At 39.4% G+C, this 26,621-nt stretch overlaps 1 protein-coding gene across 1 annotated transcript; it reads right to left on the minus strand.

The window, feature by feature from the left end:
• Positions 1-4,045: 4,045 nt before the first annotated feature.
• LOC119235030 (transformation/transcription domain-associated protein-like) lies at positions 4,046-23,059 on the minus strand (the record flags this gene model as incomplete). Its single annotated transcript, XM_037498069.1, has 10 exons — positions 22,875-23,059; positions 18,592-18,791; positions 13,870-14,087; positions 13,571-13,768; positions 12,147-12,407; positions 11,505-11,666; positions 9,135-9,231; positions 7,448-7,569; positions 6,879-7,049; positions 4,046-4,113 (listed from the first exon to the last, which is right to left on the minus strand). Coding segments are annotated over exons 1-10 (1,553 nt in total), but the record flags the coding sequence as incomplete, so codon positions are not given.
• Between the last annotated feature and the right edge of the window lie 3,562 nt (positions 23,060-26,621).

Genomic DNA, 26,621 nt, shown 5'->3' on the forward strand with positions numbered 1-26,621 from the left:
AAACCCTAATATACAGTCTAGTTACATTCTCAAGGCTAGCGAACAGAAGCAAAGAGTTAACATGTACAAAGCCACAACTTACCAATCTCAGATTACAACTTCACCAAAGGAAACTGCCCTTGGCCTTGAGATTTCATATGTCAATGGAGGGAGAAGGAGCTAACTATATACCTGACATGACTGTGCTGTTTTCATGAGAAGAAGTGACTAGTGTTAGAAATGACTTGAAGGGTTACCTACACTAGCCCCTCATGGAGAAAGTGATAATTGCATTTGTGGCTGTGAGAGTCTTAGGATTCCCCACTTTGCTATGACATTATGGGGTCTTCCCAATACACTAAGTTCTGAGAGCACAGGCTTCTTTTGTCCTCAAAATTTAGCACATAGAAAGTCCTCAAAAAATACTTAGGTATTTATTCTGGAAATAAGTATCAACATATATAAATACTGGCCATGGCACTATGTATTTGTCAACTGGGTCTAAGATAAAGCTGACGAATTGTTCTACTGATTCATGAAAAAATGTGAAACACCAGAAATTTTGCATTTTTTAGGTGCTAACAGCTCGGCAGTCAATTGTTCTGTTTTAGCTCCAGTTTTGTGTCTGCAATTCAGAGGAGTTCTACATGCCAGGGAAGGGAAGAGTCCTTGATTTTCCATTCTGCATGACGTGCAAGAGCACATCCACTTCTCTAAGCGTGGTAAAATGGGGCAATAAGCACTAGTCATGAGACCACATCCTAGCAGCATCTGAGATACTTTCCAAAATTTCTCTTTAAACCAAAAGGCAAAACAATGAGATGGATAAGAAATGAGAAAAATTTTTGTCTCCCCATCCTACTTCTAGAGCTCTCTTCTACAGAATTTAAGTCTTTGGACAGAGAATAATCTATCCTGAAATTATAACATTCTAATTACGATTATTTTATATTATGTTTTTTTGTTTTCAAAGCACTGTCATGAAATCATACCCTGTGTCCTTCATAATACTGCCAAGATGATGGCCATGACAGAGGTTACCACTCCCATTTTACAGAAAAGGGAAGCTCAGAGTTTGACAGGCTCAAGTCACAATGCTGTGACTATATATTAGTGTGTGGGTGAGAAGGATGCAGGGGACTGGGTGCAGGGGAACAATGAGGTCTTAAACTCAAAGCAGTCAGTAAGTCAGCAGTCTGAAAAATATAAATTCCTTCAAATTTCTAAAGATGAATTTCTTTGTGGAGTTCCTCTTAGGAGGTTGTTAGATGTATAAGTTCATATGAACATCATGATAGCAAAATCCATTGAATCTTAAATCACAGTGAGTATTGTAGTTCGAGCATGTAGAAAACCAAAGAACTTAGAATCTTGCTTAAAACATCCTAATAGAAAACATGCGTGGCATCCGGACAGTTCACAGCAAGGATACTAATACAACTCTGCCACAGACAGACAATACGGCTCACTGCACTCAAAGGCACAACGCACTCTTGTCCATCACAGAACCACAAGTCACAGCAAAACCAAAATACAACAACAACAACCCCTCCTGGGCCTCCACTGAAATTCTCACCTCTACCCCTTCCATGGCAGGCTGAACCAAAACAAAAATTACAGCATGAAAAAAGCAACAAAAAGGTAAAAAGAAAAGAAAAGAAAATATAAACTGTTCTTCACATTGCAAGTCATAAACTGACTTTTAATAGATTGTTCTCACCTCAAACTGACAGAATGGAGACAAGGAACATCTCCCGCACTCTGAAATGCTTTCCTGAGGATGGGGAGGAAAATCATCTTTTTCTATTTATGTTATTTACATAAAAACTTCCCAAATACTCATACACAGCAAGGATTATTGGGGTAAACAAGACAGTAAAGACAATTATCAGAAAGCACACAGTAATAAACAAATGCTCAACAGCAAAAAATACACCTTTCACCCTTCAGATGTCAAACAGCCCTTCTGATAGTATTGAATACTGTAATTCTTCCCTATATCATGTTTTAAAAAGAGGAAATTTGGAATTCTTACCTAGGGGGAGAACTGTAAGAACTCATTGCATGCAAATACATTTTAAGAACTGGTTTCTTCAGAGTGAGTGATTTTAGATTTTATGTAGTGCTAAGACATTTAAGAAAAATCTTTGCAGTTAAAGTCGAAATAGTAACAGGAGGTATAAGCCCCATCAATTAGCATGTCTGAGACCCCCACACAGAGCAACCCACAGGCCATGATACCACACTCCAGATACCTGGTTATCTTGTGAAGCTCTGTGTGTGTACATATGTGCATGTGTACAGACATGTCATAAAAGTTGGTCCTGAGTTCTTGCCTGTAAGTTTGATACGTAAAAGACAAACCTTCCTAAAATGACAGTGCAAAGCTCTGTTCATCGAGGTACCTGATGTTAAAAAAAGGCTTTTAATTTATTGTTTAGTCAACTCTTAAGCATGTTTTCAGTTACAGTTTCTCAATCAGACTATGTTACTTAGGGATTCTACCAAATAGTAACAAACTAACTTTCAAAGACCCATTACCAACCCTATGTAACTTCATAAAAATGATCACAGCTTAAGAACAGAAAGGCAGCTTGGCCCTGGGCTGAGGTGATGAGGCTGTAGCCACAATGCCTTTGAGCCCCACACTGTGGCCTGATCTCAGATATACAGCCTCACGCACACAGTAGGACACACCCAGGGAATACACTATTGCTGTGATCAACATGTTTCAGCACGAGCTCAAGTAATTCCCAGTATCAAGGCTCCAACTGCCCCACCTCCAACTACCCTCCAAGTAACAGATTTCTGTAAAAAAGTTCATGAATATTTTTGACACAACTGAAATTATTCATCTACCCACTAGCTTTTTAAATATTTATTCTAGAACTATGTGTTTCAGAGGATTAACTACTTATTATAAAAACAAATAGAAAGTATAAAGCAGAAATACCTAACAGATGTGAGATGGGTACTTGCTGGGGCTTTTAAAATACACTCTGCTCTCCCCACCAAGATTTTCTGACTTTTGCCCTGCATATATAAATGACAAACCTTCCAAGAGGTCACGGATGGCATAACACTCCTAAAAAAGTTTAAAATCTTGGTTTAGTTTTGCTGTTTAGTTGGTTGTTAGAAGCAGCAGTAAACAAGACTTACATAAACAAAAACACCTCAACACAGAATGGTCAAAATAAAGCCAAAAAGAAAAAAGAAACAGCATCCAACAAATAGGCACAGGAGGACAAAGGCTACATTAATTATGCCCCTGAAGAGCTACAGGAATTCCCTTCTCAGGATGCTGCTATACAATTTCACCAGGTGTAATTGGAAATTATGGAAACACAATCCCACTTATAGGACAATCATCAACTTACAAAATACTTTAAAAGGATATAACATATACCAATAATATTAAAGTTTAAATGGAAGAATCATTCAATTTTAAGAGAAATTCTAATGACCAACACCAGACACTTAAAATTTAACGAAAGCGGTTTTCCCTCAAAGTCATAAAAATGTGTTTTGTAGTACTGGTCATTTGACTTTTGGCAAATAGTTAGGGTAGGGTAATTGAGGTCTAGAAAACATACTTGCCAATATTTATGGGATGCTTTATTACATTCTCCTTAATGCTTTATTATGCCCTAAAATCTATATTTGTTTTATGAGGCAATGATGATGTAAAGCAATGGAAACAACAGCTGAGGAATGCACCACCATGCAAGCAGCAGCTGCCAAGTACAGTCTAGAAAATACACTTTAAAGCAAACCTAGTAAAATTGAAATACTAATATTTCAAGCCACCCAGAATTCTCATCAACAAAAACATCATATATAAGTGAACAAAAGGGGGATTTTAAAGAAACATAAAAAGAAACATTCAGCAATTAAGACAAATAAAACAAAATGTAATGCTAATAAGATGTGAAACAATATACATGAATTAGTCATATAAAACTAAATTTCTGACCGGTATTTTAATTAAAAGCACTGCTCCAATATTAATAGCGGTAACAGCAGTACACAGCAGGCTTGCCCTTCCAGAAACAAACAAGCCACTCACGTTTCCGTCGCTCCTCTGGCCCCTTTATGGGTGAGGACCACCACTTCCATCCACTTTCGCAGATGTTGCTGTTGGGAAAAATACACCCTTAGACATTTCTTCCTCACATTAAGAAACATTTCAATTCAAAATGCTACTTTTAGGTAAAAACTCATATGCATCATTAATTCTATTCATATTTAATGTGAGAATGGTGGTGATTTCTATTATTCTAGTCCAACTACCAAACTATTGATGAAGGTAACTGGCATTTTATGTTCTGTAAACAGAATGGTTGGATTTACCCCGGTGAAACAGAAAATGTCCTGAAACCTGTCTATTGCCATGTCAGGATTTTCTCTACTCTGTAATTTGCACTGTAGATGTTCAATAAGAGGTTGCTCCATGGTTAAACAGTCTTGGGAATTGATGATTGAAAGAGGTCTTCTCTGTCCCTTTAAGTCCTGACAGAGTTTATTAATAAACTTTCAAGAGGGAAATACAGTAAGTTGTGTTTTGCAAATGAAGTGTTCAAGGAGCACCCGTATCTTGCAAACTCAATGTTCCAAGGAATACACATTGAAAAACATGAAAACAATACACATTTCTTCAAAGAAGCCACGTACTAGCTAATAATGTCTTACCAAAAATTCCTTGAAGAATATTAGTCATCACAACATAAATTCGTGAAACCTAATCTTACTACATATTTAAAGATATGAAAGGAACACAATTACAAGTGCAGAAAAGTCAGTGGCATCACTTTATTCTGCTCTTAAATCTCCCAAAGGGAAAATTAATGCTAATTCATTTTAGTTCAATAAGGCTATATCCAAAACAACTGACATATAAGAGACTTAAAGACCAAATTGCAAGCTGTTACAATTCTAAAAAAGAAAATGTTCAGGGTTATTAACATAAGTCCACTATATATGGTAGTTTTCCTTTAAAATAATGCTGAACACTTGAGCTATTAAACTCAAAAGTCTATTTTATGAGGGAAAACAAAGGTCCCAGTGGTGGAGCACAGTTCTAAAGAGCATGACTAACTCAGAGCAACGTGCCCTTAATCACAGTACCAGGCACAGAATAAGTCAGGAAATCCCATACACTCAACACAAAAGCACCAATGATACAGGTCTGGGTAGGCTCAGTCAGATGGGTGTCAGGTTTTAGTGGCTGCACAACAGCAGCTTCAGCCATCAACACTGATTTTAGAGGATATTCCACCACTCAGAAAGTAGCTATAATGCAAGAGAAGGAAAAAAAAAATCCCCTAAATAAACCAGAAAGGGAAGACAACTCTTAGCCTACTCATTAACTATAGACTACAAAGCAGTTTTTTTTGTAAGGTTGTAAAAATTTCCCAAGTCAGAGACTGGAAGTTATAAAACACACCACCCCCACGCACACACCCCCACGCACACACACCTCACACACACACCCAAAAACACACCAAAGTTGTTTCAGGCAGGAATGCAAGTGCAGTAAGAAATAACAGGTGAAAGGAAAGAGACAGGCTAATCTTAAAAAAAAAAGTAATGAAAAGAAAAACATCAGGACATTGAGAACACATGCATGGATTTCATACATGAAAGCTATAGTTATAATATGATTGTGTATATGACGTCAGAGTGTACATTTCAAGTGCTCCAACTAAGAAGTGATATAATTTCATTTATTTTAACTATACTTGTGAATGTCTATACACATGTAAATTGGTAGGTACGTGTATATGCTATATATACTAGAACCGTAAAATGAAGTAATCTTCCAATTGGGGAAATTCAATTCCATATGAAACTATTTCCCAATTACATTCTATCTTTAAGGTATCACAATTTTTTTTAAAGATTTATTTATTTATGCATACAAGAGCTGGGGTACAGGCCAGCGATACAGGGGGTGAGAGGACTCACCAGAGACAGAGTGGGGAACAGAACAGGCAGACTGACAGAAATACTCTGCTGAGGGGAGCAGCGGGCAAGACTGAGAGGTCTGCTGTGCCATGTAGGTTGCTCCCTGGCAGGCCAGGGATCGAACTGGTGCTGCAGAGGCTGCAGATTGCTGCACAGTGCAGTGTTTAACCCCTTGCGCCACCAGGGAGGCCCATCACTTACAATTTTAAGATCAATCATATTATTATCAATTCCCAGTAGGTATATTGGTCATTTTTCATTTTTTTCATTGATAATTGTCTAAATGGCCAAAGGCTACTTTGAAAACAAACTCATAATATACATATACGTTCACAGTAATATACCATGAAGTCCTAAGTTTGCAAATTATTTACAAGTCTCTATTTACAGACTGCAAAACAAACTTAGCAGTTGAAATTTTCCTTCACCTGCTTATACTTTAATGTTAAACATTGTCAAATGGATCTCTAATTTGTATAATTGCTTCTTTGGTATAATTCTGAAAACCCAAAGGTATTCTAAAGTTCTTATAAGTTTTCACTGCATTACTATCTACAATGGGAATAGGGGGAACAAATTGATTTCATCAGTAGGGGAATGGTTAAATTATGCCATGTCCACATTACAAAAAGCAGCACCTTTCATATGGTTAAGAAATGATGGGATGTTAAATGGAGAAACATGTGTGTCTTATGCTTCCTTATGTCCAGGTAATGTAAACCATCTCCAAAAGGACACACAGAAAGCTATGAGCACTATCTCTAAAAAGATGAACTCAGTAGCTGGAGGAATGAGATGGGAGGGAGCCTTCACAGTATACCTTGTACACCTTTTGCATCTTGAACCATGTAAATGTACAACTTACTTAAATAATTTATATTAAGTTTTTAGGTTCGTTATAGATTATGTTTAAATGTTAAATGCACTTAGCTTACCATCATCTGGTCACAAAATTTATCATTGAAGGAATTTGGGAAGAGCCTGGTGACTGAAGTCAGACGGTTTACAACGTTCAGCGTCAAGCTCCGATAATCCCCCAGCATCATCAACAAAGGTCGCATATGTGTGTGGATTTGATCTACTTCTATGGTAGCACCTTCTAAAAACTATTAAAAAGGAAAGGTTACAAAGGAAAATAGATAATAAAAATATACTTTATAACAGGATGTAAACTCACAATTGACTAGCAGCAAAGCAAAATTGACTTTTTTTAGAAAAATGAAATATTAACCATATATTCCAGAAATTTACGATGAAATGAAGATGATTAGTTATCTCTGCTTAATATTTTAAAAGGCTCAATGTGACTGAAACAGGTATTACTACAGTCCAGTGCATTTTAACCACAGGGAGACTTCAAGGTATACACACAAGGCACAAGGAGGGACTTGGTGTAGAATTTATGCATGTACACAGTGCACGCACACACACACACACACACGTGTGCATATATATATACACACATGCACACACACACATCCACATATACACACACCACACAAACCTTTCTCATACAGGCTTCTCCAGCCTCCTGGAGTTCACTATTCGTGGAATTAAGGGCCTTGAACAACGCAGCAATGATCTTCTCTCTAGACTGAGGAAGGTAATTGCAGGCAGCAAGTGCATCTTTAGGGAAAGAAATTAACACAATTATTGATCTGAAAAAAATGTATCAACAATTTCTTTGTTTAAAGACTCTGGGGCTTCCCTGGTGGCGCAAGGGGTTGAGACACAACCTATGAAACTCACTGCAGCCACTGCAGCACAAGTTTGATCCCCGGCCGGGGAGGTAACCCACATGGTGCAGCAGACTTCGCCTGCTGCTCCCCTCGCAGCGTATTTCAGTCGATCTGCCTGTTCTGTTCCCCACTCTGTCTCTGGTGAATCCTCTCACCCCCCAAAACTCTGGCCTGTACCCCAGTTCTTGTATGTATAAATAAACCTTTAAAAAAAAAAGCTATTAACCTTTAAAAATAAATAAATAAAAATAAAGACTCATACCAATCAACAAAAAGGCCAAAAACATGGCCTTCTAATCCCATGTTCATTATAATCCAAGACTGAAGTCAAAGACTGCAAGATAGGCCATGATAAATCTTACACTATCCAGACAGAAGAGTTTAAAGGAGAAGAGGCCCCTTTGACACTCTTCCCCACCCCCAAATCCTCACAGGGTGAGCGCATAGTTGACTACAGGCAGAGGCATGCTGAACTAAGAGAGGTCACAGCCTAAAATTCTTGTGACAGGTTGATGAAAGGGAACAGACACACAACTCAGCTTTTCTCCACTATCCATATCTTATTACGCATCTCTCCCAATTATAGTGATTAAAGGCGTTGAAAATGCAAATATTAGTAAAAAAGGGGACACATCTTTGATTGTGCATGTCAATTACAAGGTCATATCCTAGTAAAAATAATGCCGATCTCACTAATGGGGATTCAGGAGAGGTATCCCAAAGAAAGGAACCTCAACGGAGAAGTAAAAGGTTGTCAAACTGCCTTTTTTGTACCTCTCTCTCTCTGCCTTGGCATGTCTTGACCCTTCCAGCCCATCCTAAAGCTCTGCATCTCAGCTCCTCTACCTCTACTTCAAGGATCCTGGCTATTTTATTAAGTGTATAAAGTCAACAAAGCAAGAGACTATGTCTCTTGCTAAAAATACCCCTGATAGTTATTTTTTTAACAAAGAGAAAAAGATAAAGAATGACTTTTTAAAGTACAAGAGCAAGTACTGACCTAATATATTTTCTTCAACTTTGCACTAAACAATGATAAACTAACAGTTCTAATGAAATTCTAGATAGAGGATTCTCAAGTGCTTCTGAATCATATCAAGTCTATGAAGGCTGTAGTACACCTTACTACATATATTCTGATTCTGATGCAAAGTGGCAATATATGAATGGTATGGTAGCTTTCTTAAAACAGAATTATTAGATTCGTAAGAGAACCACAGTTTACTATATATTAAAATCCATAATTTAGAAGAGAATACAAAATCACTTAAACCCCAGCAATCTGTACAATCCACTGACATCTCATTATGTAATTTTATAAACATACAAACATAATTTCTTGATTCCATCTTAAAATGACCACAAAAGCCAGAAAAATTAAGATGACAAAATAGGGTTATGGTCTCCTTTCACTTTCGTACCCAGTTACTTATTCCACATTTATAAACTTACTTAATGCTGCAATTCGTAAAGGGACAAGTGACGGCAAGCTTTTATAACAGGGCAGCTTAGTTAAAGCTGAATCTTCAGCCTCACACAAATTCAACAGCTGCAAAAGACAGAATAATTTAAATTAGCCTGTTCTTACTGTGAAGACACAATAACCTTGTAAGAAGCAGAACATAGAACCTTAACACACACACACACACACAGCAACACAATGAACTGACACTGATAGTCTACAAAACATCAAAATATGATTAAATTTATTCCAAAGCAAAACTCAGCCTCATTAGTGAAATAAATTCTTAAGACACTTTCTCGCTGATACCATAACATTTTCTTCTCTTTAAACAGAGGATCGCTTTATCTAACTGCAAATCCTGTAACAGCAGGTATCAATACACCTCCTGCTTGTTCATAGTTACTTCCAGTGCTTTTTAATATTTAAAAATATTTTAAATATTTTCTGTTTAAATACAGAAAAAGAAAAAGTCATGGACTACCCTGCCAGATACTTTACCATGCCAGTATGTATTTATATATCTAACCTCTAAAATAGCACACAAATGGTGTTCTATTACTACTTTCCCCCCTTCTATTTACATCCTGAAAAAATGCTACAGACTTAAACCATTTTCCTCCCTACTTGGGGGGGAAGGGGGAGAAGATTCTTACCCAGTAAAAGATTTAAAAATAGAAAACCAAACCACCTACCCCATTCTACTCCCAGGAGAAAATCACCAATGTTAGTTACTTGTCAACCTTCGAAAATATTCTTCTTACATACAAACAGTTACATATACACATATATAAATACCTAAATCCATTTATATGTAGAGAGAAAGTTAGTGTCAGATAACTACATAACTACAATGCCAGAGTTCCAAACACGGCTGTGCATCATAATCACCTGGGAAGCTTTCAAATGGCAGATTCACAGGTCAAACCCCAAGTCTACTAAATCTGAATCTTTGGGGGAGACTCAAAAGTATATTTCAAAAGATCTTTAATTTTGATGCAGTTAGCACAGATCAACACCTGCAGAACTTTCCATTTCATTCCCTGGGATTTGTCACTCAACAGGTTGTGGTCTTAAGCTCACTGAAGAATTTTCTACACAGATTAAAACACATCTGTCTCTAGAGCCATCAAAGGAAGTGCTGTCCTCCCATTCTCCAGGGGCTTCCCTGGACCTTTGTCAAAGTAACATTTATACAAGGGATATAACAACATATAAAGAGTAAAGCTAAATCACATGATCAAGTGACCGTCTATATAAGCAAAAGATAGCATTCAAAAAAATCAAGAGGTAAATTTTTCATAACCAGAAATTCAGACTTAGTGTGGATCAGGAAGAATTTGCTTTCCTTTGACTTTTGCCTCAGTTTATTCTGACAATGTCTCTAGAAGTATAACTCATGCCTCATAAAAATCTTTACTTGGTACTGATCACCAGACTATTACTGCATGCTAAGAGTGACTACTCATAATGTGGCTGTATCTACAGTAAAATTTCTGTTCACTGCTGTCGAATAGCATCCACACTGTTGAGTAGCTTAGTGACAAACCCTTAAAAGATGATATCCACCACTGCTTATTATTGTGGGTCAAAGGGCAAATCTGATAAAATTAAACAAAAGGAGAATCAGGCATGACAATGTGGGGGTTAAGATTCAGGCTCGGTGTTCTGTTCCCTGCTCTGTCTCTGGTGAATCCTCTCACCCTCCCGCTCTTCTGGCCTGTACCCGGGTTCTTGTATAAATAAAAAAATAAATCTTTAAAAAAAAAAGAAAAAAGATTCAGGCTTGGAAATAACAGTGTAGGTCCAACCTAAGCTGTACAGCTCATTTGCTCCACGGCTGTACGTGCATAATAAACCCTAAGTTTCCGTTACTGAATCTTCAAAATGAGAATAATCAGTGTCTGTATTTCATGAGGTGCTGTCAGAGCTACACAAGGGCGTTCACATGGGGCTAGTTCTCAGCAGTGCATGGAACATTTAAGTGGTCAGTATATTCAATAAACTGGTACTTGTTTACTGGGCCAGTCTTAATCTGGACACCAGCTAATGAAGAATGATTGACGTAGATGATGTAGCCTTACAACTTTAAGGTCATGAAGAACAAGGTTCTGTAGAAGCGTAATAGTTCCAAGAACACAGAAACACCCACTTTTGGTTGAACATCTCCCGTCCCCGTGCCTACCTTCACACCAATCCCAATGTGACATACGTACACAGAATGCAATGCCAGGCTGTGGCTTGTCACTGCCCATGCTTTCTCTGAAGGCTGCCTACCCAGTCTTTGCTCACAATGACATATTACCAGACACACGTCACCACCATCCATACTACACCACATCACACCACCACCCCCCTACCTCTGTGTAGAACACCTTATGCTCCACCACGTTAAGATCCATTGTGAAAAGTCTGGGCTGCAATGTGGTACAGAATGTGTTCCCCTCCATGAGGCCAATCTGTGCATTGGCAGGCTGGTGTCTCAGCAGATGCTTCTTAGGTGGGACCATATCCTGGAGGACCTGGGAGAAGCAAAGAGGACACACCACTAACCAGCTACTCCTTGAAAAGCAAATACCCGTCATAATATTCTGGAACAATTACCACTCTGAAAGCCAGAAATGAGATGAAAAATTATGACTGCTGTCCTTCCGCTAGGAAAAGGAAAATATGCTTCATACGCTAAAACGGGGTTGTATATGTCAGATTAGTTCCAGAGTAACCACTCTTCAATAACAAGTAACAAGACCAAAACCACCAGACTGGGCTACAGACCCAGGAAACCAACTTTCTATTACCTTAACAATGAACTGACAGTTACTAATGTAGCCATTAATATAAGCACAATGTTATTTATATATTAGAGGTCAAAGAGTATGTATAGTAGTACTTTATGTAAGGGATACAAGTTACAAGCTACATATCATCTATAAGTCATATTTGAAGGAAAAGTCTCAAACATTTTGTTCAAATTATCCTGCTTTTAGTAAAAGAAATCTCACCTCTTTATGGGGTTCCATAATCACTGTCACACTTTTTCCAGTGACCTGGGCCAATACCTGCAGGGAATGCATAGCCTGTTTTCTCACAGTAGAGTTTGGAGAGGTGACTTCTCGAACCAAGTCATGTGTCACATGGTGAAAAGACTTCTCCTGAGCGGCCACGATTTCATCGACTCTCTCCTCATCTTTTAAAGGTGTCGCACACCTCATCAACAACTGCTCCAGGGTGGTCTTTGCCATGGCGACTGCCCCATTGGAGACCTGCAGGCCAGAGACTCCTAAAGTCAGAGACAGGTGATGCTGCCAGTGGCACCCATGGCTACATACACACCACAAAATGCTGCCTGTCCCAAGGGTCTGTGCTCCTCATTCCAGCTCATTTAACAAAACCCTCATAACATAACATCCACTTTGTGTATATTTCAATAGCTTAATCACCCTTTTATTGGTAATTTTTGTCATACAGAAAAAGAAATGTGAATTTAGAGGTAAGCTTTATATTTATCAAACAGAATACGGTGAGCATTGCCAGCTATCTCTCTGAGTTACAGGTTCTTTTTTTTTTAAGGTTTATTTAGGGCCTCCCCTGGTGGCCCAAGTGGTTGAGCGCAGCTTCTGCAGCACTGGTTTGATCCCAGCCGGCCAGCAAGGGTCCCACATGGTGCGGCAGACCTCTCCTATCTTACCCGCTGTTCCCCTCAGCAGTGTATTTCCTCAGTCTGCCTGTTCTGTTCCCCGCTCTGTCTCTGGTGAATCCTCTCATCCTCCCGTGCATCTAGCCTGTACCCTGGTTCTTGTATAAATAAATAAATCTTAAAAAAAAAAAAAAAAAAAACTTGTTTAAAAAAAAAAGATTAATTTTTTTACACAAGAGCAGGGGTACAGGCCACAAGTATGGGAAGTGAGAGGATTCAACAGACAGAGCAGGGAGCAGAATGACCAAAAATACTGCTGAGGGGAGCAGTGGGCGAGACAGGAGAGGTCTGCCATGCCATGTGGGTATCTCCCTGGCCAGCTGGGAATTGAATCTGCGCTGTAGAGGCTGTGGACAGCTTCACAGCGCTGTGCTCAACCTGCTGTGCCACCGGGGAGGCCCTGAGTTACAGGTTCTTAAAGAATCTAACTTCTATAAAAACTTCTGTAGCACATGAAGTATATACCCCTCTGGCAAGAATGAGGAGAGTGCTCTCCTCTACAGATGCACTGGGTTGAAAACTCTGGCCTATGGCTGTTCTTTATCAAGGTAGACAGGTGTTCAGATAACTGGAGAAAGCCCATAGGGGCTCTAAGAGTCCTTTCATTAAAGATATTGTAATGAAATTTGAGTATGTAAGCTACTAAGCTTCAAGGAGAACGTATGTGCAAAACTGTCTCATCACAACACCTGAAAGAGCATGGTTAGGTTTGGGCCACCCATTACCTACCTCTCCTGTTAAGTCCATCATGACAAAAAGAAGTGCTTTGAGGAATGTCTGCTGGTTCTGGAGAACCCAAGTGAGAGGCAGTCGCTCCATGAGGAACTTAATGGACACCACACCACCCAGCTTTGCATACCAGGCCTGTTCATAACAACAGGCACACAAGCGTTCCACAATGTAAGAAAACAGAGGGAGTTGGCATGCCTGGAGAGAAAAACCAGCACACAAACTATAATGTGTTAATGCTATTCTCAAACTCCTAGTTTCTAAAACAACTACCCTCTGGTACCCTCCTCAATCCTTACCCTCTCCTTTGAGCCCAGAATGATACTGGCAACATCAAATATCACAGCTAGGGCCACCTCCCCAATCTTACAAAGTTCCTTTTCTTCATATGCCATACAAATAGCTATTGCATCAATAAGAACCAAAGGATCCATTCCTTTCGACCCATTTTCTTCACTGTGAAACATGGCTGTGCTGGGCTGGCTGCCCACCTGATAGCAGGGCAGCAAGAAAGGACCTGGAAGGAGAGGCAGAGGCATGTGAAAAATTATAAATTTTATTTACATAGCCTTCCTATACACAACCAATAAATCTGATGAAGAAGAAATCAAGAAAACCATCCCTTTTATTATTGAAACAAACAAAAAAAATCAAATACTTGGGAATAAACCTAACACAAAAGGTAAAGGACGTATACAAAGAAAACTATAAAACACCATTAAAAGGGCCTCCCCGGTGGTGCAGCGGTTGAGCACTGGGTTGCGAAGCTGCCAGCAGCTTCTGCAGTGCCGGTTCAATCCCCAGCTGCTCCCTGGCCACCGGAGGAGGATACCACATGGCGCGCAGACCTCTCCTGCCGCCCGCTGCTCCCCTCAGCAGTGTACTTCGGTCCTTCTGCCTGCTCTGCTCCCCACTCTGGTGAATTCTCTCACCCTCCCACACTTCTGACTGTACCCAGTGCTTGTATAAATAAATAAATCTTTTTAAAAAAAGGCTCTTTAAAAAAAAAAAAAAAACCATTAAAAGAAATAGAAGACGACACAAAGAAATGGAAAGACATCCCCTGCTCACAGATTGGTAGAATTAACATTATCAAAATGGCCATCCTACCAAAAGCAATTTACAGATTCAATGCTATTCCAATAAAAATTTCAATGACATTCTTCAAAGAAATAGAACAAATATTGATGGAATTCATATGGAATCACCAAAAACCCAGAATAGCCAAAGCTCTCCTGAAAAAATAAAAAAGAAGGGACTGGAGGCATCACACGTCCAGATTTCAAACTATACTACAAAGCCATAATAATCAAAACCGCATAGTATTGGAACAAGAACAGACACACAGAACAATGGAACCGAAAAGAAAATCCAGAAATAAACCCACAGAATTATGGTCAACTAATCTTTGACAAAGGAGCAAAGAATATGCAAGGGAGCAAAGAAAGTTTGTTTAGTAAATGGAGCTGGGAAAACTGGGTTGTTACATGCAAAAGAATGAAGCTTGACTACTATCTCAAACCATGCACAAAAACCAACTCAAAATGGATTAAAGAACCAGACATAAGACCTGAAACTATAAAATATATAGAAGGAAATACAAGCGAAACACTGCATGACATACACCTCAGCAACATCTTTAAAGACTCATCACCCATAACGAAGGCAAAGATAAACAGCTGGAACTATATCAAATTAAAGAGCTTCTGTACAGCAAAAGAGACAGTAACCAAAACAGAGACACCCCACCAACTGGGAGAAAATTTTTGCACACAACACTAATGATAAAGGACTGATCACCAAAACCTACAAAGAGCTGATGAGACAACAAAAAACAAAGTAAATAATCCAGTCAAAAAACGGGCAGAAGAGCTAAAAAGGAACTTCTCCAAAGAGGAAATGCAAATGGCCAACAGGCATATGAGAAAATGCTCAGCATAACTTGTAATCAAGGAAATGCAAATCAAAACTACAATGAGACACCATCTTACACCAGTGAGAAAGGCACATATTAAAAAAACCAGCTACAACAAATGTTGGCGAGGATGTGGAGAAAAAGGAACTCTTCCGCACTGCTGGTGGGAGTGCAAACTGGTCCAACCACTATGGAAAACTGTGTGGAGATTCCTCAACCTGCTCAAGATGGAGCTTCCATATGATCCAGCAATTCCACTCCTAGGTATTTACCCAGAGGACACAGAATCATTAATTCAAAAAGGCACCTGCACCCCTATGTTTATAGCAGCACTATTTACAACAGCTAAGCTATGGAAACAACCCAAATGCCCAAAAATAGATGACTGGATCAAGAAGATGTGGTACATATACACAATGGAATATTACTCAGCAATCAAAAAAATTAAACTCATGCAATTTGCAGCAACATGGATGGAGCTGGAAGGAATCATGCTCAGCAAAATAAGCCAGAAAGAAAAAGAAAAATACCGGATGGTCTCACTCATAGCAGGAATTTAGAAAACCTAAATAAGGGACCAGGAAAAAGACTAATTATAATAAAGTAAAAATCAAAATCAACAAGCAACTATGGACCAGAGACACACTACGGCAGGGTGGGGAGGGAGGAGGGAGGATTTGGGGTCAAAATAAGGGGGGTGGGGTAGGAATTGTATGGGGAATATAGCCAGGATGAAGATGCATACACTGTGCAAAGATGAAAAATGATGTAAAAATATATATTAAAAAAAGGGGGGGGGACTTTTATTTACACAAACACTCTTGTTCCACAAATTGTAACACTATCTCATTTTTTACTTTGAGTTTAGAAACTCAATAGAATACTACTCAACAATCAAAAGATAATCTCATGCCATTTGTGGCAACAAGGATGGAATTGGAAGGGATTATTCTAAGCGAAATAAGCTACAAGGAGAAATAGAAATAGAACGGTTTTACTTACATGTGGAATATAAAGAAATAAAGAATCAAAGACAAATTTAAAAACCAACCCTAGAGGGCCTCCCCTGGTGGCGCAGCGGTTGAGCGCTGGGCTGCAAAGCTGCCTGCAGCCTCTGCAGCACCGGTTTGATCCCCGGCCCCAGGCAAGGGTCCCACATGGCACGCAGACCTCTCCTGTCTTGTCCGCTGCTTCCCTCAGCAGTGTATTTCGTCAGTCTGCCTTTTCTGTTCCCCACTCTGGCTCTGGTGAATCCTCTCACCCTCCCGCGCTTCTGACTGTACCCAGTGCTTGTATAAATAAATACATAAATCTTAAAAACAAAAACAAAAAAACAACCCTAGAAAGCTGACCACAGCATCCAGGAGAGGAGGGAGAGAACACAGCAGATTGAGGGAGAATACAATGGACCATGGTGGAAGATTATGGGTGTTTTGGTGGTGGGAGAACTAAGGTTACCGCAGCCGTGGGGAGAAATCCTGTGTTATGAAAACATAAACAAGGATGTAAAATAATGGTTCTTAATTATAAAATATAAAAAATGATAAAAACAGTATGAAATTCAAATGGAGGAAACCCTGTTAATTTAGACCAACTTCTGTTCAACTGTGACTATTTGTAAACTAAGGCTATTTTTCTGAACAGTTTGTGTTATACACTCTTTTCAGGTTTTCTTAATCAGAACTCAAAAATATATTAGTTTAAAATGAAAACCAGTAAGATATTGTCTTTAAAAGAAAAGCATTAGATGAGCTACGGGGGACAGGAAATAACAATCCATGGGAAGGACCATGGATTATGTTCTGGAAATTCCTGACATACAAACAACAGTCAGGAGCAATAGCATCCAGCACATCCAGGTGGAGCGTAGTCTGCCAGCAACTATTAATTATTGCCTTGCAAGCACCCAGCACTGGGTGAGACGGAAGCCATCAAGAAGCTTACAGATGTGCTGGAAAGATGTTAAAAGACGAAAGACTGAGAAACAATCTAAGCCTAAAACTGTATAGTACTGACTGGTCATGCCAAAAAGAGTAAAAAACTGGTAAGTTCTATGTGTTCTGCAATTTCAGAGAAGGCTGCTGAAGATCTTAGGGTGAGAAACTTTGAGAACACAAACTGGAGCAGTGCTACTCAAGTGTGGTCTACTGACAACACCTGTCTGGTCTGCAAACTAACTGCTAATAGTCTGGGAAGAGTTGAAAAAATTGAGTAATGTTCAGAAACTTGCATATAGCAATTGCCAGTACCATGGCATTTTTGTCTTTTACAAAAGCCTCAGTCTGTAATGGATTAGAAATACAAAAAAAGGAGACAAACAAAATTGGTCCCTTACTACCCAAAGCCTGAGAACTTCAGCAAAGGCAAGAGCCACTCCAGGCAGAGACCCAGAGCACACCACCAGGAGCTAGCTGCAGTGGAGAGAGGAGGATGGGGCTTTGAAAACAACACTCCAAAAGGGAAGATCAGTGGTGAGGTAAACATAAATTGTTCCTCTGTTTATACACACAGTGTTCAAAGGCACTTAGTCCCCCTCAGAATAGGTTAAAATAGGGCCTCCCCGGTGGCGCAATGGTTGAGCGCTGGGTTGCGAAGCTCCCTGCGGCCTCTGCAGCGCCGGTTCGATCCCTGGCTGCTCCCGCCCACCAGAGGAGGGTCCCACATGGCGCGCAGACCTCTCCTGCCGCCCGCTGCTCCCCTCAGCAGTGTACTTCGGTCCTTCTGCCTGTTCTGCTCCCCGCTCTGGCTCTGGTGAATTCTCTCACCCTCCCACGCTTCTGACTGTACCCAGTGCATGTATAAACAAACAAATAAATAAATAAAATACGTGCCTCTTTAAAAAAAAAAAAAAGAATAGGTTAAAATATTAAATTGAGTGTTTTTTTTAATAGATTAAAAGTGGTGAAGTTTTCATGTTAATACATCATCCATCACTGAAACAGCAATTATCTTTACTAACGCAATAAATTACATTAGAAAATTAGAAAATGAAAGCCTAAAACAAATCATCCATATTCAGTCTCTCTGAGATACTACAACCAAGTATTTGAAATGCCCTAAATAAATCCAGTAATATTCACTTGCCCTCCATGGCACTTGCACTCACCACACTGTTGGGCAACTGCCACCATGGTGTAGTGGCGAATCAAGCTGGCCACAAAGGGCAGGGCACTGGGCCGGAGGTCTTTAATGACAGCAGACATGAAAGCCCCAGTCAGAGCCTGCTCAAACGTCTTCCGGGCTGGGGTGTCTTGGGCTTTGTAGCGATGTGATATGATGACATTAGGTATAGTCTTTTCTGTAAAGCTGAAAGACAAAGTTAAATTCATCCTAAGGACACCAAACCCATGAACTGATGATTCTCTTATAACTTATTTTTCAGCTTGTCCATTTTCTTCTTGCTCAGATAGGCTCAAGTGCATTGAAGGTATTTACAAATAGTAGCACATTCCACATTTTCACAATTATTTTCTATTTTAACAAAGTTGATGTTTAATTTTGATCTTATATAGTTAAATCAAATATAATTAAATAAGTAAGAGAAGTAACTCAAAGATCAAAGAGATGAAAAAAGCTCTATCTTAAAAGTTCTATACACCAGCTACATATGCTGAAAAAATCACAGCACTGGTACAGAATCAAAGAGGCTTGTCAATCTAACTGAAAAGGCATTTACTGCTAATCACATGAGATTAAATAAAACCTAAGAAGGCAGTGTCAAGGAAATAACAAACACAAGGATAAGAAACAGTCAATAGTATTTTAAAAATTATTAGCTTCTTCCAATCTTTAATAGCTCCAGATAATAGAAATTTCTTTCTATGACCAGAAACCTGCTTCATTCTAATTTTTGCCCCCTAACTCTGGTTGTGCTTCCAACTACATGGATGTCCTTCATTTCCACATGCCTGGATGTCCTTTGTTTCCACATGCAACATCTTTAATCAATGCAAACTGAGTAAACACCTCAGTATTTTCAGCTCTTACCAGCTGGTGACAATGCTTTTTGAAATTTCACTGGGGTCAAATGCCCAAAACAGATACCTGATTTCTACTATCTCCCTCAAGTGCTATTCCCCAATGTCCCTGACACCACAGCAATGGCACCTATGACTTAAGCCAAGAAAACCTGCTATCAGAGTAAGTTAGCCTTTCCATCCCTTCTGTGATACTCAGAGCAAAATCTAGTCTTCATCTCTTCCTCTCAAGTCCTGCCCTACCCATCTGTCCCTCTCAATCTGCTCCAGTGACACCGGCCTCTTGTTATGCTCACCAGAGGCATTCCCTGAGATTGATGTGAACTTTCTCTTGATATTTTCACAATATCCTCCCTTCAAACAGGTATCCTAATCCCTATTTAATGTCACCTACTCAGAGAGAACTTTCCTGATTGTCCTGTTTTTTAAAAATGCCCTTTTCCCATGTTATTCCCTTAGCCTGATAAACAACATTTGCTGCTACCTGAAATATATTGATATATATTTGTTCCTCTTGCCTGTTGTCCAGCTCCTTCACTAAAATATAGGTTCCCTGAAGGCAAGGATTTAGTCTTGCACACCAATCTTGAGCAGTACCTGGCACAGAAGGTACTTAACCTACGGCAACAGTGACGACAGACCCTGAATACAGAGAAGGCAGAAAGTGAAGGAGGATGCCTATCCACACGACTCACAGACACTGGGTTTTTTTTGTTGTTGTTTTTTTTAAACATTTATTTATTTATTTATTTATTTATTTATTTATTTATTTATTTATTTATTTATTTATTTATTTATACAAGCACTGGGTACAGTCAGAAGCGCGGGAGGGTGAGAGAATTCACCAGAGCCAGAGCGGGGAGCAGAGCAGGCAGAAGGACCGAAGCACACTGCTGAGGGGAGCAGTGGGCGGCAGGAGAGGTCTGCGCGCCATGTGGGATCCTCCTCCGGTGGCCGGGGAGCAGCCGGGATAGAACAGGCGCTGCAGAAGCTGCTGGCAGCTTAGCAACCCAGCGCTCAACCGCTACACCACGGTGGGGGGGGGGGGGGAGGAGGCCCTCACAGACACTGGTTTTGTCTGTGAAAGAATGGAGGTCAAAATGTGAACAACTACACAGCAACTAGAAAAAAAATACAGGAGGGCCTCCCCTGGTGGCGCACCAGTTGAGTGCTGGGCTGCCAGGCTGCCCACAGCCTCTGCAGCGCCGGTTCGATCCCCGGCCGCTGGCAAGGGTCCCACATGGCACGGCCGACCTCTCCTGCCGTGCCCGCTGCTCCCCTCAGCAGTGTATTTCGTCAGTCTGCCTGTTCTGTTCCCCACTCTGGCTCTGGTGAATTCTCTCACCCTCCCGTGCTTCTGACTGTACCCAGTGCTTGTATAAATAAATAAATAAATAATCTTGGAAAAAAAAAAGAAAAGAAAAAGAAAAAAGAAAAAAGAAAAAAAATACAGGAGAGTATCTTCATGACTGCCATAGAGGAGACTGTTTCTTACAAATTACATATAACAAGCACGAAAGAAAAAGGAAAAAGATATAAATTTGACCATGGTAAAATCATTAAGTTTTTGTTAACCAAAAATTCTTAAAACTGTAGAAAAATGACAAACAGGAAGCAATGAGTAAATTTAGCAGAGATATCTTGGTCTCTGAATCATTTCTGAAGAGTCTTCACTCCTTTTAGAGAGAATGATGATTCCAAGGCTATGGATAAGAAGGTACAGGTAAACCAGAAATTCAACTTGTAGAGCCAAAAAGCCATGTTATAAACCAGTGTTACAATAAAAACTGGGTTTTACCTATTCTGCATTTCTTACTGTTGTTTGAGTTTCCCATATTTTTCTCTCTGCATGCATTCTAGAAATTTCTTTTGACTTATTTCTTTTCTTTAAAAAAAAATTTTTTTTTAAGATTATTTACGCATACAAGTACTAGGGTAGAGGCCAGAGGTGTGGGGGGTGAGAGGATTCACCAGAGACAGAGTGAGGAACAGAAAGGAGGAATGACTGAAATACACTTCTGGGAGCAGCGGGCGAGTCAGGAGAGGTCTGCTGTGCCAGGGATCAAACTCGTGCTGCAGTGGTTGTGGATAGCTTCATAGGTTGTGTCTTAACTCCTTGTGCCACCAGGGAAGCCCTTGACTTATTTTTTTATCTAAAGGGTCTCTCTCCCTCTTTTAAACTGCTTGGATAGTTTCTTTTTTTTTTCTTTTTTAGATTTATTTATTTATACAAGAATGGGGTACAGGTCAGAGGCGTTGCGAGGGTGAGAGGATTCACCAGAGGAGCAGAACAGGCAGACTGATCAAAAACACTGGTTAGGGGAGCAGCAGGTGAGACAGGAGAGGTCTGCCGCACCATGTGGGTTTCACCCTGGCAGGGCAGGAATCGAACCCGTGCTGCAGAGGCTGCAGACAGCTTCACAGCACAGCGCTCAACCCACTGTGCCACTGGGGAGGCCCTGCTTGGATAGTTTCTATTTCTTGGTATAATTTTAAGTTTATCTTCACTTTAAACATAGTAAGCATTGTTAAAATCTAATTGTTAAGATTCTAATATTTAAAGTCTATCAGATATACTGCTTTCTGATGATTACACTGGTTCTTGGGCATATTGCCTTATTTCCTTGTACAATGGTTATCTCTGACTACTCTCTCTCTCCAATGTGCTTTTAACAACTGAGTATTCACTATTAACTCAGTATTATTTTGGTTGCTGTGTGAAATACAGTAACTTAGAGGAAAAATCCTTCCTTAGAACTTATAATACAGAAACATGATATACACTCATAATTATAAAGATCACTGCATAAGATCATAGCCTTCAGTGGTAAGAGCAAACCAACAAACAAACCAAGCAAACATTACATGACAAATACTTAGGAAAGAAAGGATTAGTATCGTCTAGAAAAGCAAAAGATCCATCAAGTGCCTATCATGTTCTAGGTACCATGGCTATAAGAGGAGCAAAAGGGGGAGAAAAGGCCATCATTGCCTTTTATTCTTGAAGTCTAGAGCCAAACAAAGAGACAGTAAATATAGACTGTGACTGAAATAAAGTCTTTTTTTTTTTTAAAACATTTTAAAAGGACCAGGTTTATTAGGAAAAGTAAAGAAAATGATGCTTACACAGATACAAGCAGGCAAGAAGAGCTGCCTCTGAAAGGGACAGGTTTGCTAAAAGATACAACTGCATAGACACAGTCTTGGCACAAGAGATGCCTGAAGTCTAACTTTCAAGCACCCAAGTTCTTCCTCCCACTTTCTCTAAAATGCAACAGAAGACTAACTAGACACATAATATGCCATCTTCCTGACCTGAAGGTCATTACACTAAAATCTGAGAGGATCCTCTCTACCCCTAATTCCTGAAATAAGTTACATGTAATGGCAGGCAATTAAGTCTCCAACATACTTGGGGTGTGCAAGGAGCTGGTAAAGAGCGTGTTTATTATCTTCCAGACTCATCATTGCCACCAGGAAGCACTTGATCACTTCCCACGCCTGCCTCCGGTAGTAGGGCTCAGTGTTGGCACTTTTCAGGCAGTCCAGAGCAGTTTCAATGGCCTACAACAAAGAAACACAAAAACTATAGTTTATAGTGAAATTACATGATTTGGAAGAGCTTGAATTGAAAACATATGCAGAACCTAAAAGAATCTTAATGCTTATTTTCAGCACTGTGGGCCGATTAAAGCTAGCAGGTATCCAACAAATGAAACCTCCAGAGAAGGCAGAGGTTTTTGAAATAGAAATTGCATGGTTCAAATTAAAAGGTAAAATGGAGTTTACTAATTTGGTGCTTAACAGCCAATGGGAGATTCCAGAATTAAGTGATCCTGAAGGCCTCCTGTAGTAGAACTTGCTGGATTAAACTAGATTCTATGCCATCTACACAAATCAAGCCTTCATGAAAAGAAATATGTATTTTCTCCAGATCACATACTTTCTTGTGTCAAGGATCAAAACTATAAGGTGACTTTCCTATACTTGTATTAAATTCCCTGTTTAAAAATGAAGGATTGTTTTTTTTCTCCCCAGAAAACCTACAAGGCTATACCATACATTGTATCCATTTCATTTCAATTAGGTTATCTAGGAAGTCAGGGGATACATAATCACATACACAAATAACCTGAAGTATTCACCAGCTAAGATATTAATCTTAGTGATAATTGTATACATACGAGTCAATTAAAGATATATTCAGGCTGTGTGAGGAAAGAGTGTGAGGCAACAGGCCCAGAGGGACTACCCTCCATACCCAGCATGAGGGTACATAGCACACATGCACGCACAGTCACAGAGCGTGATGACAGCTCCTTAGTACATCGACCCCAGCTTGGGAGTCTGATTTCTTCTAAAGAATCAAAGAACTGTTTTTCTTCTATTGCCTCTGATCTGGCCAGAAATAGGTAAATCATGTGAGGATAATTTTAGAAATGTGTTTTTTCAAAATCAAAGTAAGTGATGAGCTCTAATTATGCATCAACAAGAATAAGGGTTAGTAAGTATGCCACAACAGAAATTACTTAAATGGCGATTCACTAGCACTCAGCTTGGTCATGCTGATCACGTCCTTCACCTAGTAGGCACCTTCAGCTCTGCAGGGCTGTACACCAGCTCTTAGGAGGTTGGCCGCTGGGGAAGGAGCGCCATGAGCACTGGACAGTCTATAAGGGTCAGGAAAACTATGGGAACCAAACGTTAGTACTTGGTTTGTACCATATTTTAGCTGCTTTTGGGAAAAACTACTATTAAAGAGATTTTCTTGCTGTTAGTTTTTATCTAATACCAGCCTTGCCACTAATTATCATTAACTTAAGGACATTACCTAAAATGTGGGAATGTGCTACAGATAAAAGATGTTCACTATAGTAATTTTCAATGTAAGACAGTGAGAAATTAAATTATCAATATCCTACTAGGATAAAAAGAGTTTATTTGGCAAATATTTTGATAAAGGTTAGGGGAAAAGCTAAGATCTCACCTCTGCGGTCTGGAGAAAACAGCATGCTCTATGATTAGGGACAGAGAGAGGCAAAGGTAATGCATAGAGCTTGACAAACTAAGGAAGGTGGTTTAGAAATGACAACAGATCCAGAATGACATTCACACATGATATCCTTCCTCCCAAATGTATTAATCAAGTCTAGTTTAAAAAAAATAAAAGATAAATGTGCCAAACTCTTTAATGCAATACAAGAGTACAGATCTGAGTTAGCCTGAGCAAAGGGAGGGCTTTGAGTCACTCCAGAATATGATCACTGGTTTAGGGCCAGATTGTAAGGAGTCAGGCTTGCTAAAATGACCAGTTACTCAAGACACACTCAAAGGGATAGATAAATGTTCTGAAAAGACATGGTAATGAAGGCTGTATCACAAGATAGGAAAAGGCTATATAAATAAGGGTGTAAAGCCATTGTGACAACACAGATTAAAATTAAGAAAACAGTATGTGTTAGAGCTTCCATGTGATCCCGCAATTCCACTTCTAGGTATTTACCCAAAGGACACAGAAACATCAATTCCAAAGAGCACCTGGCACCCTATGTTTTAGGAGCACTGTTTACAACAGTAAGCTTTGGAAACACCAAATGCCCAAAAATAGATGACTGGATCAAGAAGATGTGGTACATATACACCATGGAATATTACTCAGCATTCAAAAAAGATAAGCACATGCAATTTGCAGCAACATGGATGGAGCTGGAAGGGATCATGCTCAGCGAAATAAGCCAGAAAGAAAAGAAAAATACCAGATGGTCTCACTCATAGCAGGAATCTAGAAAACTTAAATAAGGGACCAGGAAAAAGAATAACTATAAGAAAGAAAATATCAAAATCAACAAACAACTATGAACCAGAGACACTCTATGGGGTGTGGGGGGCGGGGAAAGGAGGGCTTGGGGTCAAAATAAGGGGTTGTAATTGTATGGGGAATATAAAAATAAAATTTAAATAAAAAAAAACAGTATGTGTGACAGAGGACTAGGAGGGGTCAACAGGTGAAAGGGAAGTTTTCAATAAGGATAAAGCAAAAGTAATAAATGGGACCCTCTGGTAAGAGTTTGAAGACATAGTTTGTTCACTGATTACACAATAAAACAAGCATTAGAGGGCTTACAAAGAAAACCAAAGAGTTATCCATAGTGGGCAAAGGAGTCGAAGGGACGTAGTCGTCTGGAATAACCATGGGCAAAAATGAGGAATCTGGAAGTGACGGCACAGCAGACAAGGATGGAATTAACTTGAATTCCCAATGACACTTGAAGTAAAGTCTCTTGAGCATCAAAACAGACCACATTCAAGGCAGGATAAGCAAGGGATCACCTTACAGTACATTGGGGAAGATGGAATTGCTCATAAGTCAAAAGTTCATGGGAGCAACACCCCTCACTGGCTTCGTGGTATTACAAAGCCCCCTGGCCAACCAATAAATCACCAATAAATTATACAAATTATTGAATACCTTTACAGCAGAATAACAGTAACTATTTTAATTAAACAAGTACTATGTGCAGGCATTGATTTAAGTTATGTTGTTCTAGAAATTCCCTTCCCAAAAAGAACATTTACCTATTTTCAAATGCAAGTTAACTTTCTTATAAAATGCAACTTATAGTATCTTTAAGAAGCTCCCGAAGACTTCCAAATTTACCTTCTCCCATTGGAAGCTGAAGAGATGCTTTACAATCAGAAAATTCCACTGTAATACTGGGGCCTTGAACTTCAGTCACAACATAGTGCAGCTTCTGGGATTCCTTTAACATCTTCCTATTACTGCACCAATTTACCCCAGTACACGATAGGCCACATGAGAAATGCTATCAGCAGGATTCCGCAAAGTGCGCCATAAAGCCTAAAAATAACATGCTTTCATTCAAATCTTTTGAAGGTAATGCATTCACAAGGTTCTCAAGTCAAAATTCAGACTTTGTAAAATATTATACAGCAAAAAATCTTCCCCCCACCTGTTTCCCAAACACACAGCTATCCTTCTTTGACAAAACCAATGTTACGAGTCTTACGTATCCTTACAGAGAATTTTAACGCCCTTACAGAAAAGTCATATACATTACAAATATAATATTCTATCATGCCCCTAAATACAAATAACATCATATTATAAATACTGCAGAGTTGAAGAGCAAGACAACTA

The sequence above is a fragment of the Talpa occidentalis genome, unplaced genomic scaffold, assembly GCF_014898055.3.
Source record: "Talpa occidentalis isolate TD23 unplaced genomic scaffold, MPIMG_talOcc4v2.1 talOcc4.808, whole genome shotgun sequence".
Lineage (NCBI taxonomy): Eukaryota > Metazoa > Chordata > Mammalia > Eulipotyphla > Talpidae > Talpa > Talpa occidentalis.